This window comes from Festucalex cinctus, chromosome 4 (assembly GCF_051991245.1).
Source record: "Festucalex cinctus isolate MCC-2025b chromosome 4, RoL_Fcin_1.0, whole genome shotgun sequence".
NCBI lineage: Eukaryota > Metazoa > Chordata > Actinopteri > Syngnathiformes > Syngnathidae > Festucalex > Festucalex cinctus.
In genome coordinates, this window is record NC_135414.1 from 32334262 (window position 1) to 32348246 (window position 13985).

General features: G+C 46.3%; 2 protein-coding genes across 9 annotated transcripts in view; both read left to right on the top strand.

The window, feature by feature from the left end:
- Positions 1-7686, top strand: part of plekhg4 (pleckstrin homology domain containing, family G (with RhoGef domain) member 4) — a 22156-nt gene extending 14470 nt beyond the window's left edge. For 4 of the 6 annotated variants that reach the window (XM_077520421.1, XM_077520419.1, XM_077520423.1 and 1 more), the window contains 12 exons: positions 658-780; positions 1022-1213; positions 1518-2215; positions 2769-3018; positions 3284-3373; positions 3450-3674; positions 3744-3914; positions 5186-5366; positions 5438-5554; positions 6632-6847; positions 7292-7413; positions 7483-7686. In XM_077520421.1, coding sequence (XP_077376547.1) covers positions 658-780; positions 1022-1213; positions 1518-2215; positions 2769-3018; positions 3284-3373; positions 3450-3674; positions 3744-3914; positions 5186-5366; positions 5438-5554; positions 6632-6847; positions 7292-7413; positions 7483-7509 — 2412 coding nt within the window. In that variant the 3' untranslated portion in view covers positions 7510-7686. The other 2 variants (XM_077520424.1, XM_077520425.1) reach the window with 2 other exon arrangements.
- Positions 7687-8996: 1310 nt separating this feature from the next.
- snrpa1 (small nuclear ribonucleoprotein polypeptide A') lies at positions 8997-13985 on the top strand. 3 transcript variants are annotated; one of them, XM_077520446.1, is made up of 9 exons: positions 8997-9218; positions 9410-9557; positions 10113-10191; positions 11521-11567; positions 11652-11693; positions 11781-11947; positions 12091-12166; positions 13623-13707; positions 13777-13985. In XM_077520446.1, the coding sequence occupies exons 1-8, from the start codon at positions 9137-9139 to the stop codon at positions 13666-13668; spliced, it is 687 nt and encodes a 228-aa protein (XP_077376572.1). In that variant the 5' UTR covers positions 8997-9136; the 3' UTR covers positions 13669-13707; positions 13777-13985. The 3 variants fall into 3 exon arrangements, with proteins under 3 accessions (XP_077376572.1, XP_077376571.1, XP_077376569.1); XM_077520443.1 differs by having other exon boundaries at positions 8998-9218; positions 11652-11754; positions 11868-11947; XM_077520445.1 differs by lacking the exon at positions 11781-11947 and having other exon boundaries at positions 11652-11754.

Below are 13985 nucleotides of genomic sequence, written 5' to 3' on the forward strand. Positions count from 1 at the left end.
TTTGAAATTAGAAATAAATAGACATATTTATCAAAAAATATAGATCTATATATATATATAATAGAATCAAATCAGTTCAAGTTACTTTAATAATTTCTAATTAATAATCTAAATAAATAATTTAAGAATAATGAGTAATTTAATAGTTGACTTTGTAAGATCTGCTGCTTCTGATTTTCTTTCCAATTCAGTCCAAATTGAACATTTCAACGATGTTCAAAAACATTCGGGAAGCAATTTATGTTTTGATGAAACTTTTGAAGGTTTCCAATCATGGCTCACCTCTTTTCTGCAAATATATATATATATATATATATATATATATATATATATATATATATATATAAGATACTTCCTCGGCACAGGTGATGTCGTCATCATCAGTCCACAGACAGCAAGTAGAAAAATGACTTTTGAAAGGTATTCATTATACATGAAAAAAATGAAGTTAACACATGAATTCTAAACAAAATCTGAACTTTTTACTTCTGAAAATGGCTCAATGAGTCATATATCACTTTTAAAGATCTTTTCAGTTCCAAATTTGAATTATTTTTTTTATTAATTTTTTTTTAACACATTTTGATGTCAATCTTGTCCTTTTCGAGTGACGCGCATCGCCGTTTTTTTTTTTTTTTTGGGCTTGTTGTGCGTCAGGTGAGCTCGTGGATGGAGGGGGAGGGCCAGACGCAGCTCAGGTGTCTGGACCAATCGGAGGACTCGCTGGAGGCGCTCGGCCGCAAGCAGCGCGACTTCCAACTCTTCTACTCGGCCGCATGCGTGAGTCGGACGCGTTTGCCTTCTTTTGCAACAAATGACGGACGCCTTTGAAACATTTCAAGCACGTGCGCAAGGGCAAAAATATTTTGTGCTTGTCGTGATCGGAGGACGTGTTGGAGGTCATCACTTATGGGGGACCAAACTTGCCAAAATTCAAAATAAATAAATGACTAAAAGTGAAAATAAAAACGGATACAAAAAAATGTGACTCCAAAATGCTGACCTGCATGTGCGCGCGCAGGCTCGTTGCAAGGAGGCGGAGTCGTCGCTGCGGCGCCTGGAGCGCTGGCGGGAGGCGTGGCCCGGCGACGCGGCCGCCTACCGGGCGCAGGTGGGCCCCTTGCGGGATCAGCTGGACCGCTTCTGGCAAGGCGTGGCCACCGTCGGACGCAACGTCCGCAAGCGACTGGCGCTCTACCGCTTCCTCGACCGCGTAAGCGCTCAACGGTTCCCACGCCGACAATTGTCGTCATCATGTTTATGTTTTTATTCATTCTTTTTTTTTATTGAGGTGAAAACTAAGTTATGCAGCGAGTTCCTATGCCAGCGATGTCACCCAAATTTCCACCGAGGCCAAATTAAAAGTCCATTTTTACATCCAAATAAAATTGCTCTTTTTTTATTGTTGACTAAAATTGGATTCAAAGTAAAATGCCATCAGATGACCAAATTGCCAAAAGCGTGAATTCCTTTTCGTCAAAAGACGATAAAAGGAACTTCCAATTTGCATGTTTTAGGCGTACGGCTGGGCGATCGAGGGTCGCCACCGCCTGGCCGCCATGACGGTGAAGGCTGACATGTCGCCGGAGGAGTGCGCGGCGGCGACGGCGTCCTTGGAGGAGCACGGGCGCCGCCGGCCGCCCGTCCCCGAGGCGGCCTTCCGGGAGATGACGTCGCTGGCCGGCGAGCTGCGGGACGAGCGCGCCGCGCGCCAGCTGAGCTTCGCCCGCGCCGCCTGCCGCGAGACGCTGGCCACCTTCGACGGGAAGATGGCCGACGCGCGGCTGGCCGCGGAGCGGGCGCGGCGCCGCCGGCGCTTGAGCTCCGCCTCCACGGAGACGCTGCCGGGGGCCGGTCCCCGGCGCGCGCCCCTCCTCCGCCGCCTGTTTGGCGGCGAGCCGGCCAGGCCCCGCCTCCACTCGTGCTCCGTCTCCGCCCCCGCCTCCTTCCCGCGCCCGCTTCGGAAAACGCAGAGCTTCGACGGCCCCGCCCCGGAGGCGGGCCGCTCGGGCCCGGCCGCGGCCCGAGCGCTCAGCGAGCCGGCGCGCAGAGGAAACACGGGCGTGTTCATCCGAGGTTTGGAGGTGAGCGGCGCCGCGGCGGCCGAGCGCGCCCTCGGCCCCGGGACGCCCTCCCCCGCCTGGGCGGGGGGGCGTGGCCCCGGGACGCCGGCCGGCGAGAGTCTGGCGGCGGCGGAAGGACCAGGTGACGGAAGGTGAGTTGTTGCTTGTCGTCACGGTAACACGCAGCGAGCGGACGTCGTCGCGGTGATGTTTGTTGGTTGCGAGGTTATTTGAGTTCACTAAAACTAAACTAAAGTTCCAAAAACAATTTCCTTAACAAAATATAAAAAACAAACAAACTGAAAATACATTTGATGTTTACAAAACTAAGTCTAATGATCGCAAAAATGTCCTTTATTTTGGTCTTTGGTCATGAATTGAATGCATGAGCCTTTGGGGATGATTTGAAATCTGATTTGAAGTTGATTTCTTTTGATATGAACCGCAATAAGGACATCTGAAAGTGTGACACTCAAAAGTGACGTCATCTCGCAGCAGCCAATAGAAAAGCACCAAAAGATGACGTCGCTTGTTTTTTTATTTTTGATTGTGCACAAGTAATACACGTTTGTTTGAACTAAAACTAACTGAATGTAAAAAAACAACATTGAAACAAACTCAAATGAAGCTTCCAAAACTTGTAATAACCATGACGACATTATCGAAAGCGCGTTTGTGCGTGCGTGCGTGCGTGCGTGCGTACAGGAAGTTGCGTCGCATCGTGGAGGAAATGGTGACGACGGAGCGCGAGTACGTGCGCTCGCTGCGCTACGTGATGGAGCACTACGTCCCCGAGATGGAGCGCGCCGACCTGCCGCAGGACCTGCGCGGCAAACGCTCGGTGGTCTTCGGCAACCTGGAGAAGCTTCTGGACTTCCACGCGCACGTCTTCCTCAAAGAACTGGAGGCCTGCTGGAAACATCCGCTGCGAGTGGCGCAATGCTTCCTCAGACACGTACGACATATATGTCTTTTTTTGTTTGATGGATTTTGTATTTTTATTTGAATATTTTTTTTTCATGCTCTTTGGAATTTTTGTTCTAAGACGCGGAAGCGCAGTCGCCGCGTGAATATTTGGAATATGTGGAAGTTTGAATGAAAAATGTGCGAGTGCGTCAAAGTGTGAGGAAGAGAATGGCGTGGAAAAACGTGCGTTTCTGTCAAATCATCTCATTTTCCTGGCCATTGATTTGCATCATGTCGCAACGCGTGTGTTGCAGCGGGAGCAGTTCAGCCTGTACGCGCTCTACAGTAAAAACAAGCCCGAGTCGGACGCTCTGCTGGCCAGTCACGGCCTGGCCTTCTTCAAGGTGAAGCCCCGCCCACCGCGACACGCCGCCTCCCTCCGACGCTGTCGCTGACGTGTGCGCGCGCGCGCGCGTGCAGAGGAAGCAGCGCGAGCTGGACGACAAGATGGACCTGTGCTCGTACCTGCTGAAGCCGGTCCAGCGCATGAGCAAGTACGCGCTGCTGCTGGACGACCTGATCAAGGAGGCGGGCGTCGGCCGGGAGGCGGAGCTGACCTCGCTGCGGACGGCCGCCGCCGCCGTCAGGTTCCAGCTGCGCCGCGGCAACGACCTCCTGGCCATGGACGCCATCCGGCATTGCGACGTACGTACGTCCGCCTTCGGGTGAGCGCGGGTTGCCGCCGGCGGCCTGAACCGTGCGCTCCGTCGGCAGGTGAACCTGAAGGAGCAGGGCCGGCTGCTGCGCCAGGACCGCTTCACCGTCTGGAGCGGGAGGAGGAAGTGCGAGCGCCGGGTCTTCCTCTTCGAGCAGCTGCTGCTCCTCAGCAAAGCCAAGAAGGTGGACGGAGGACTCGACGTCTTCCAGTACAAGCGATCCTTCAAGGTCGGCCGCCGCTCGTTTTCTTCATCTGCTTTCCTGTCCGTGGCAAATCGGATCAACGTTTCTTTCATCTGGATTGGAAGCAAATCAAAACTGGCCAAAAAGAAATCACAAAGTGAAAATCAAAACGCATGTCAAAAACAAATGCAAAAATTCGATGTAAAACATTCATATTCATGGAAATTAAAAGATCAATAAATACATTGATATTTCATTTTGGAAGTATATTTTTGAACTTTTCGTCATTTCTTTCTTTTGAATTTTGGCCGTTTTGGTCCAAGCCAATTTGAATAACATTTCCACTTGGCAGCACAAACTACAACTGCCAAATTCAAAAGAAATCAATGACAAAGTGGAAATAAAAAAAAAATATATCATTCAAAAATTCTATCAAAAAATACATATAAATGGAAATAAAGAACAAAACATCCAATTGTTTGTATTTATATATCCATTTTTATTTTTGTGGCAGTTTTGGTCCAGCCCAAGACACGCTTAGGACCGCCCCCTCATTTTGACTTGGCAATACGGACCCAAACTACCCAAATTCAAAAGAAATAAATTAATAAAAGACTAAAAGTGGGAAGAAAAAAAAAACTAATATAAAAAATATAATTCAAAAATTAAGTACAAATGTATTATTATTTTTTTGTTCTTTTTATTTCCATTGATATTTTTTGAATATAATTTTCAAATGATATTTTTTATCTCCATTTTATATTTTGAATTTTGACAGTTTTGGTCCTCCATATAAAAGTGGGTGTATGACCCAAAACGTCAAATTGGAGCAGGCAGACGTTTTGTGCAAAAAAGGGGCGTGGCCGCCTCCCTTTGTCTCATCAATCGTCACCAAACGGCTTTTCAACGACGATTCCAAATCTGCAATCATTTCGATGACGGTACATCGGTGCAGATCTGAGTGACCCTTTAGATTGGACCTTGAACTTGACCTTGTGGGTCACGTGACCCCCGATCGCATTTGTCATCAAATGCCGTCTCCAAAACATGACAACTTTTCAACGATCCATTTGCTTGCAAGCGACAAGCATCGTCGCTTTTAAGGTCAAATTGTAGGTCAAAAGGTTACAAAAGTTACTTTTTACAAAATGTCATGTCCAGAATTTGGCCCCGCCCACCCTCTTTGTCGTCACGTCCGACTGGACGCGCTTGTCAGCCAGCTTCAAAGCAAGTTTCCCATTGGCTGGGAACATTTCCCAAGATGCATTTGGAGCGAAATGGGGAACGAAGCGATCTTTCTTGCGTCTCGTGGCCAGACTTCAGACTTGGGCCTGACGGAGTCGGCGGGCGACGACGGCCTCCGCTTTGAGGTCTGGTTCCGGAGGAGGACGTCCAAGAACCAGACGCTGACGCTGCAGGCCGACAGCGCCCACGTCAAGGACGCCTGGACGCGCCAGCTCGCCGCCATCCTCTGGACGCAGGCCGCCCGCAACAAAGGTGAGTGGCCACGCCCCCTGCACGCACCTGCCAGGTGTGAGTGAGCCGCGTGCGCGTGTGCACGTATGCAGAGGCGCGTCTGAAGGAGATGCTGTCCATGGGGGTGGGCAGCAAGCCTTATTTGGACATCCAGCCCAGCGCCGCCGCCATCAGCGACCGGGCCGTTCACCACGTCAGCAGGATACGAGGTACGACCGACCGACCGACCGACCGACCGACCGACGGACCGACGGACCGACGGACGGACGCCTTTTTCTTCGCACAAGCGAGTGTGTCGCGACGATTGCTTTGAAACTCCATCAAAGTATCATCGGTCAGAAAAAAAATGGATTCATTGTGTACGATGTTTGCAAACGCAAATCAGACTGCAGAAATGAGAGACGATTTCCTGTCTGAACGATTCATCAGTGATCCAAGTCGATTTCATTTGATGGCAGATCATGAAGTTTTTTTGTTGTTTTTTTATTGAGCAAATTACAAACAATCTCAGCATTTGACAATACAAAGCAAGTCAAACATCTCCATACACAGTAGGAGTGCGACGATATGTCGATATCGTGACAAATGGTGATACTTTGTCTCCTGATAGATTATTGATACACCTACGCAAGTATCGCAATATACAGCCACTCGAACGGCTCCGTTGTTCATGACTTATTGAGCAATGACTTGGCAGGCCACTAGGGGGAGCGCCTCATAAGAGTGGCGGCGAAATGCACACAAGTCTTCAGGCAAACAAGACTTAAGACATTTATTTCTCCAGCAACTGACTGTTTTCCATAAATGTGTAATATATCTTCAATGTTAACATTTTAAAACATATTTTATTTTTCCACTTTTTGAAGCACACAATTTGTGAGGAATATTAATATTTAAGTCATTTTATTTGTCAACTTTGATGGAATTTTTTTGTGTAACATTGCAAAGTAAATAAAATGATGTAAATATTAAATCAATATGAAATATGTTTTAAAATTAAAGATATAATACACATTTTTCATAGAAACGTAAAATGCAAAAACGGCTGATGAGTCTTGTTTGCCTGAAGACTTTGGTCCATTTCCCCGCCACTCTTCTGAGGCGCTCCCCCTAGTGGCCCGCCAAGTCATTGCTCAATAAATCATGAACAATGGAGCCGTTATAGTGGCTGTATGTGAACTCCAAATATTGCCATACTTGCGTATAATCTCTCGGGAGACAAATTATCACCATAATGCAAAATGAGGGTAAGAAGATGATACAGTACTTTGTTTTTGTTTGCACAGGTGCCAGGACGCGAGCGTCCATCGCCGTGTCGGCCTCGGATCGCGCCGACCCTTTCCTGCGCGCGGCCGCGACCTCCGACCCGTCGTCTGCCGGCCTGCTGGGCTCCCTGGACCTGCACGTCTTCCGCTACCGGCCGCCGGGGGGCGACGTGGCGCCACCGCGCGTGGACGAAGACGAGCGGGAGCGCGACACGGCCTGCAGCCAGCCCTCCGTCAGTACGTTCCGAACTTCCTGTTTGACAGCAGCGCTCGGCTGCGTGCGCTCAAATGAAACTTCGTGAGTCGCTTTTGTTTGAGGTTTGCCGCCATTTTCAATCAACCGCTCGACTGCCGCTCGTGACTCGAGACCAAAAAAACAAAAAAAATGTTCATATCTGGACAAACTCTCAAGTCGAGTCAACATCTCTTTTTGACTTTTGAGGCTAAAGTTCAGGGTGGAAAGGAAATGTAGACAGACAGACAGACAGACAGAGTGAGAAAGACAGACAGAAAGAAAGAAGGAAACTTGTAGTCCAAAAAAGATGCCAACTTTGATTGCGAAGACGCAAAAAGGATGTCCGTCAGTCCGTCCGTCCGTCCGTCCGTCAGTCAGTCAGTCGCCTAAATTGCAAGTGCAAGTTGTGAGACCTTTTAACGCCGTCTGCGGTGTCGTCCTGGCAGCCACGGACAGTTCGGGCTCGTCGTCGCGTTGCCAGTCGGGGTCGACCGGCTCCGACTCCGGCTGCGTCTCTTCCCGCCCGCAAGATCCCAGCTCCGCCTCCTCGGGCTCCTCCCACAAAGCGGTGAGTTTGCGCGCGCGCACGTTTCCCGTTTGAATCACGTGACTTGCTGAAACGGACGCTCCTTCTCAGGGGGCGGAGCCCGCGACGGACGTGTGAGCGGCGGCGCTCGCTCGCACGTCCGCTCGGAAACTTCCTTGCGGACGACGCCTGCTGTTGCCGTGGCGACCCATCGGACAAAGCAGTCGCCTCGATGCCATTTTTGTTTTCCAATGCAACATCTGATAGCACTTTTCTCCACATGTCAAAGTAAGAAATTAAAACATGTCCAAACTATGTAACTTGTTCTGTTGTTGTTGTTTTTTCTCCTCATTTTAACGATCAATAAAACGCAGCAGGCCCCAAGTGTTCCCCAAAAGTGAGACCAAAGTATTCTTCAAGTTGTCACAAACAAAAAACAAAACAAAAAAAGAGAACAAGTACAAATTTTAGGTTTCGAATTCAGCTCGCTGTCATGGTTACCCTCTTGTGGCCATTTTGCTCAAATAAAATTGGCGCTCATTTGATGCCATTTGAATGTGAAATGCTGTGTTGGATATCAAAGGTCTTTCTTTCAAAGTGAAACTGAAATTTGATGTATCCAAAGTACCACGGGGATTGCTACTTGGTATTGGTATCGGTGACATTACAAGAAAAAATATTAGCTGTTTCTAGAAAGTATTATGAGAAAAAAACAAAAAACAAAACAACAAACGTTCCTTTCGTGTTCCAGCAAACTGACATTAAGTGCAATAACTCATTTGTGCATTTCCCACACACACACACAAATCAACTTGCTGAAAATGTTTAAATTATTGAGGAACTATCATTGTCCTGCATATCTTAGCAACAATCTATATATTAAGCCTATACATGTTGTAGTAGGGCAGAAGATTCACTGTAAGCACAACTAAGCCATGTCTGCCATCTTCTAGTACAGTGGATGCATATTTGTAGTTCGCCAGCTGCAGATTTGCATATTTGATGATTTTTTTTTATTTTTTTTTTTGTCCCCGGAAAAAAAAAAAATTCTGGTAATTTATTTGCCCATTTAACCCCCCCCCCCTTTTTTTTTTTTTCTTGGAAAATGTTTATTTAATCTATCATCGTTTTATTTATGTCAATTAAAAAAAAATGTCCCCATGCACCCCTCAACCACTCTCCAGTTTGTTTGTTTTTTAATTCGACAGAATCGACATCAAATACAATCCAAACAATTTAAGCACCGCATAATTTGACACCCAAGTCGATTACAGAAAACGTTAAGAAATATACACATACACAAATCATACACAAATCGAACAAACAAATAAGAACGGGCATTTTTACAAATTGTCCAAAAAAAAAATGATACCATAAATATTTCAATTTGAATCAGCCATTAAAAAAAGTTCAAAAGCATGGCCATTTTTCTGATCCCTAAATAAACCTTAACGATTTTGAAAAAAGACTGATATAATTTTTCCAGTGAGCCATACTAGGATTTTTTTTTTGTTTAAAGACATTTGTGAATAAACTGTTTATTTTCCGTAAACTAGCTTTTAGAATTTTTGCGCTTGAACTGGAAGTAAACAAAGAGGCGGGCTCAGGCGTGAAATCTTTTTATTTCCGGGTTACAGCAGTGTGTGTTCCGTTTCCGCATGCTCCTTGTCACCGTGGTTGTAGAATCGCGGCGCGTTTAAATCAAGTGAACAGAGTTGCTGTTTTTTTGTATTATTATTATTATTATTATTATTATTGTTGGAAAATGGTGAAGCTATCTGCGGAGTTAATCGAGCAGGCTGCCCAGTACACGAACCCGGTGAGAGACAGAGAGCTGGACCTGAGAGGTAAGCAACCTCACGGCGTTGCTTGTTAGCCTGCTAACTTGCTAGCCTGCTAACTTGCTAGCCTGCTAGCCGGCTCCACCATGTAACAACAACAAGCGAACATTTCGTGAAGTTTGGCCGTCCGGAAATTCACATCGGAGGCAGCGACGGCGGCTTTGTGGCTTAGTTTGTTTTTGCAACTCTTTTCCCAGGTTATAAAATTCCGGTTCTGGAGAACCTGGGAGCTACTCTGGACCAGTTCGACACTGTGGACTTCTCGGATAACGAAGTCCGCAAACTGGACGGCTTCCCGCTCCTCAAGCGACTCAAGACGTTGCTGATGAACAACAACAGGATCTGGTGAGACGACGTGCCAACACGCACGCGCACTGAGGTTGTTTTACGGTCTCCGAAGAACGTTGCAAAAATTGCAAAAAAAACTTTTGCGTTAGCAACATGAAATGAACGCAAAATGCCTTACAAGAAAAGGAAAAGTAACTGTTAGGCAACATTATACATTTACGTACTGTATATGTGACGAGAAGTGACCTGAATCGAAACCATGAGCCTTGTTGAACAAATTAATTGCACCATTGAAATAAAAATGAACAAATAAATAAAAATGATCAAAGCCATTCTAAAAAAGGAAAACTAATTAAATGTGTGCGACACCTGTGAGGAAAAAGCGGTTTTGAAAACGGATGGCTGGATAAAAATAAGTGTCAATTTCAAGTCATGTCCTGTTTTACAATAAAGGGATGGACATTTTGCAAACTTTTTTTTTTTTTTTTTTAGTGAGATGTTATATTAATTGACAGATACTTTGATGAATGAAAAAAATAAAAAAAAATCCCTTTGTGTCAGGCCGCCCAAGTGTAAAGCGAGTGATTGAGCTTGTTTTGTGTTGTTGTGCAGTCGCATCGGCGAGAACCTGGAGCAGAGTCTTCCCAGCCTGCGAGAACTCATCCTGACCAGCAACAACATCCAGGAGCTGGTCAGTTGCACCTTTTCAATGAAAAAGGACGATGGCGCTTCGGTGCCGTAGTGTTAGTTTTTTGTTTTTTAACCGTTCACCATGAATAAACGTGGTGTCTGTCTGTCTGTCTGTCTGTCCCGTGTGTTTGTGCATGTTGCACTTGCTAGCTGCAGATTTGAAAGGGGGCGTGTCACTGTGTGTCACATGACATGTCACATCTGACCGTGACAGATTAGCAGAGCCAAGATTTGACAAAATCCGATCATTTTCGTCTCATTTTTGTTGATGAACTCAAATGCCCATCGATTTTTATTTTTACATTTTATGAAGTAGTGCAGGACATTTTCGTCTTGTCTTCATTAGTCGACAGAAATCCATACTGATTTAGTCCCATTTATTGTTTATTAATGAGGCTTGTAGTCCAGTCTAGTCTAGTTTTAGTCCGGTGAAAAATGCGTGTGGACAAAATGATTTTTGTTTAGTTTTGGTCGACGAAATGGACACTACGCTGCAGAAGGACGCGTTCAGCCGCGAAGGTGCGTTGGCGTGACGTTTGGTCCGCTGGCATTTGGCTCCTCCTCAAATTTGTGACAGCAAATTGAACAACAACAAAGTAGCTGTGAGCATGATTTTTTTTTTTTTTGCTGCCCACCAAACTTGTAGAAGCAGACAAATGAGCCACGTAGCCAATCGGGTAGGGGTGTGAATTGCCTAGTACCTGACGATTCGATTCGTATCACGATTCACAGGTCACGATTCGATTCGATACCGATTAATCCCGATACGAATTTATAAGTCGATTGTTGCGATTTTTTTTCATTCAAATTTAGAAAATACTAATCAGTAAGCTTGTAGAGTGTAAGATTTATATGAAAATGTATTATTTATTTATCTGAAATTTCAGTCTTATAGAGGTTGTAATCTGTTTCATGTTTGAACAGCATTAAAATAAAATATGAAGGCTTAATGTTCCGTTCATATAACATTCTTCCATGCTCAAGGTGTGAATCCTAAAAAAAAAAAAAAAAAATCGATTCTGCCGATTATTGAATCGATTCGAGAATCGCGCGATGTAGTATCGCGATATATCGCCGAATCGATTTTTTTTTAACACCCCTACAATCGGGTGTCATCACTGCCATTTGTCTAATCAGGGTGGGAACGTCACCTTGCGATTACGAGAAGCCATACAAAGATCACCATCACGATGATCTCACCATATGAGCTCATAAATCCACAATAATTCCGATCAAACTACTTTGTTACCTTGTTTCGCAAAGTGCGTCCACGAGGACCAAATGTTGATGAAGGTTGTTGCGCAATGCTGATTGGCGTGCGGTCTTGCAGGGCGACTTGGAGCCGCTGGCGTCGGTGAAGACGTTGAGTCTGCTCAGGTGAGAACGGCAACGTCGGCATGCGCCCAACGACGACCTCTCACCTTTCGCTTGCCGTCGTGTCGTGTGGTGTCGTCCGTCCAGCTTGCTGAGGAATCCCGTGACCAACAAGAAACACTACAGGCTGTACGTCATCCACAAAATCCCGCAGATCCGCGTGCTGGATTTCCAGAAGGTCAAACTCAAGGTGGGTGGCGGCCATTTTGCCCGCAGGCGGTCCCATCGGCAGGAAGTCGGTCCGTGCGCTCGCGTCGACGCCGACGTCTCGTCGCTTTTCACCGCGTCTGCTTGTGGTCGCAGGAACGCCAGGAGGCGGAGAAAATGTTCAAAGGCAAACGCGGCGCTCAGCTGGCGAAGGATATCGCCAAGCAGAGCAAAACGTAAGCGCGGCGGTCCCCGGCCGGCGCCATCGGCCGTATCTCCTATTTGACTGGGGAACAGATACTATGCCGGATCGCCCGAGCCGAGCCGAGCCGAGCCGAGCCAGCCAGCCGTCTAACTGGGGCTTTCCTTTCCCTGGCAGGTTCACGCCCGGGATGGCGGCGCAGCTGGAGAAGAAGAGGACGGGCCCGTCGCACGCCGACGTGGAAGCCATCAAGGTAAGAACGCGAGCTGCGGCGGGCAGCCACGGCCAAAACGCCAAATCGGATTTCTCTTGTTCGCCGCGGAAGGCCACCAAGAACGGACCGAAAACCTGCACATCGCTCGTGCTTTCAAAACAAAACAAAAAAAAAAAATCACATCCTTCCACGAGACACCAATCGAATCATCTTTTCAAAATATCGGATTTGATTTCGGAAAACAACATTCACCATTTTTGCCAATTTTCTGATGCGTTGCTGACCACATCGTCATCAGTTTGTTGATTTGAAAGAAAAAAAAATCATCCAATTAATTCATGGAAAAAAGGATGACCAAAAATAAGTTGATAATTAAAATCATCTTTATCTGCGGCCCTCCTAAAAAAAAAAAAAAGACGTCCACCCTGGAAATACCAATTCCCTGGTGCCTTCAGACTGGCCCGAGCGTACCACTTTCTCCACAGCAACACAAAATTGGAACGAGTGTAAAAAAAGAAAAAAGTTTAACAAACACAATCATGCGTTGTGTATTAACCAAACTTAACGGCTGCTAGCTAAATGCTAACAATGCAAAATGCGCAGTGGTGTTGCTAGTTGGAACCCTTTCATCAAGTTCAGGGAGTCCTCGAGTTAAGTTAAGGCGCACTCGACCAAACGCGTTTCCACTTGACAACCGTTATGTCTTGTCCACCATTTTGGCTGCAGTGTTTTGTCCTTGTCCGCTATTTAGCCGTTAGCTAGCACATTAGCTTTTTTCCTTTCCCATCCAACTCTTAAGCCGTAATGGTATTTTCAGCATCTTATTTTCTTTTATTTTAATGTATTTTAGATTTTTGGATGTAAATATTGACTTTAATGAGGAAATTCAACTTAAATCAAAATTCAGGTTACAGTGTTCCCTCGCTATAACACGGTTCACGTTTCACTCGATCGCAGTTTTTTTTACCTGTTTTATCAAATTTCTGATGGTTTGAACATTGAGAATGTTTAAATAAGAGAGACGTGAGAAAATATCAATGTCTGAATAAGAAAAGTGTCTTTTGAGGGGTTTTCGAGCCTTTAATCATGAATAATAAATGTCAAACGTAGAGCTCACTACTTTGTGGATTTCCTTTCTTGCGGGTATTTTTTGGAACCGAACCCCAGCGGGAAACGAGAGAAGACGGTACGTCGCTAGAGTAGGAACGGAACTGACGTAACTCGAGGACTCCCTGTATTTAGATACAAGCCAAAACATTTTACAAGTCTTATTTTGCCCAAAAGAACATTTTTACAGAGAAAAAGTCAAGAATTTCGGGGAAGGTCAACGCTATAAGAAAAGTATTTCAGCAACATGAACGTTTTTGAGAAACGTACGTGGAGAATAAAGTCCCAAATGAAAACAACTTGCTGCAATCATTTGTGGCAACTTGTCGGCGGTGTTGCAAAACGACGACGACGACGATGGGCGAGCGCCTTTTGTGTCTGTTGCCAGAACGCCATCGCCAAAGCGTCGTCGCTGGCCGAGGTGGAGCGCTTGAAAGGAATGCTGCAGGCCGGACACATCCCGGGACGACAAGGTGCGTGCGTCACGCCATTCGTCGCTCGTCCGTCCGCTCTGGCGCCGCCTCACTTTTCTTCTGCCGCAGATGGGGGCGGCGTGGAGGAGGAAGAGGAGGAGGAGGAGGAGGAGGAGGAGGAAGGCCACACGTCCCAGGTGGACGCTCAGATGGAAGAGGGCGACCACATGGAACAAGATCCTCACGTCAACGGATCATAAAGACTTTGCCATTTTCATCTTTTATCATTTGTACATTTTGGGACGAAAAACCACATTAAAAGTTCATTTTCGACTTTG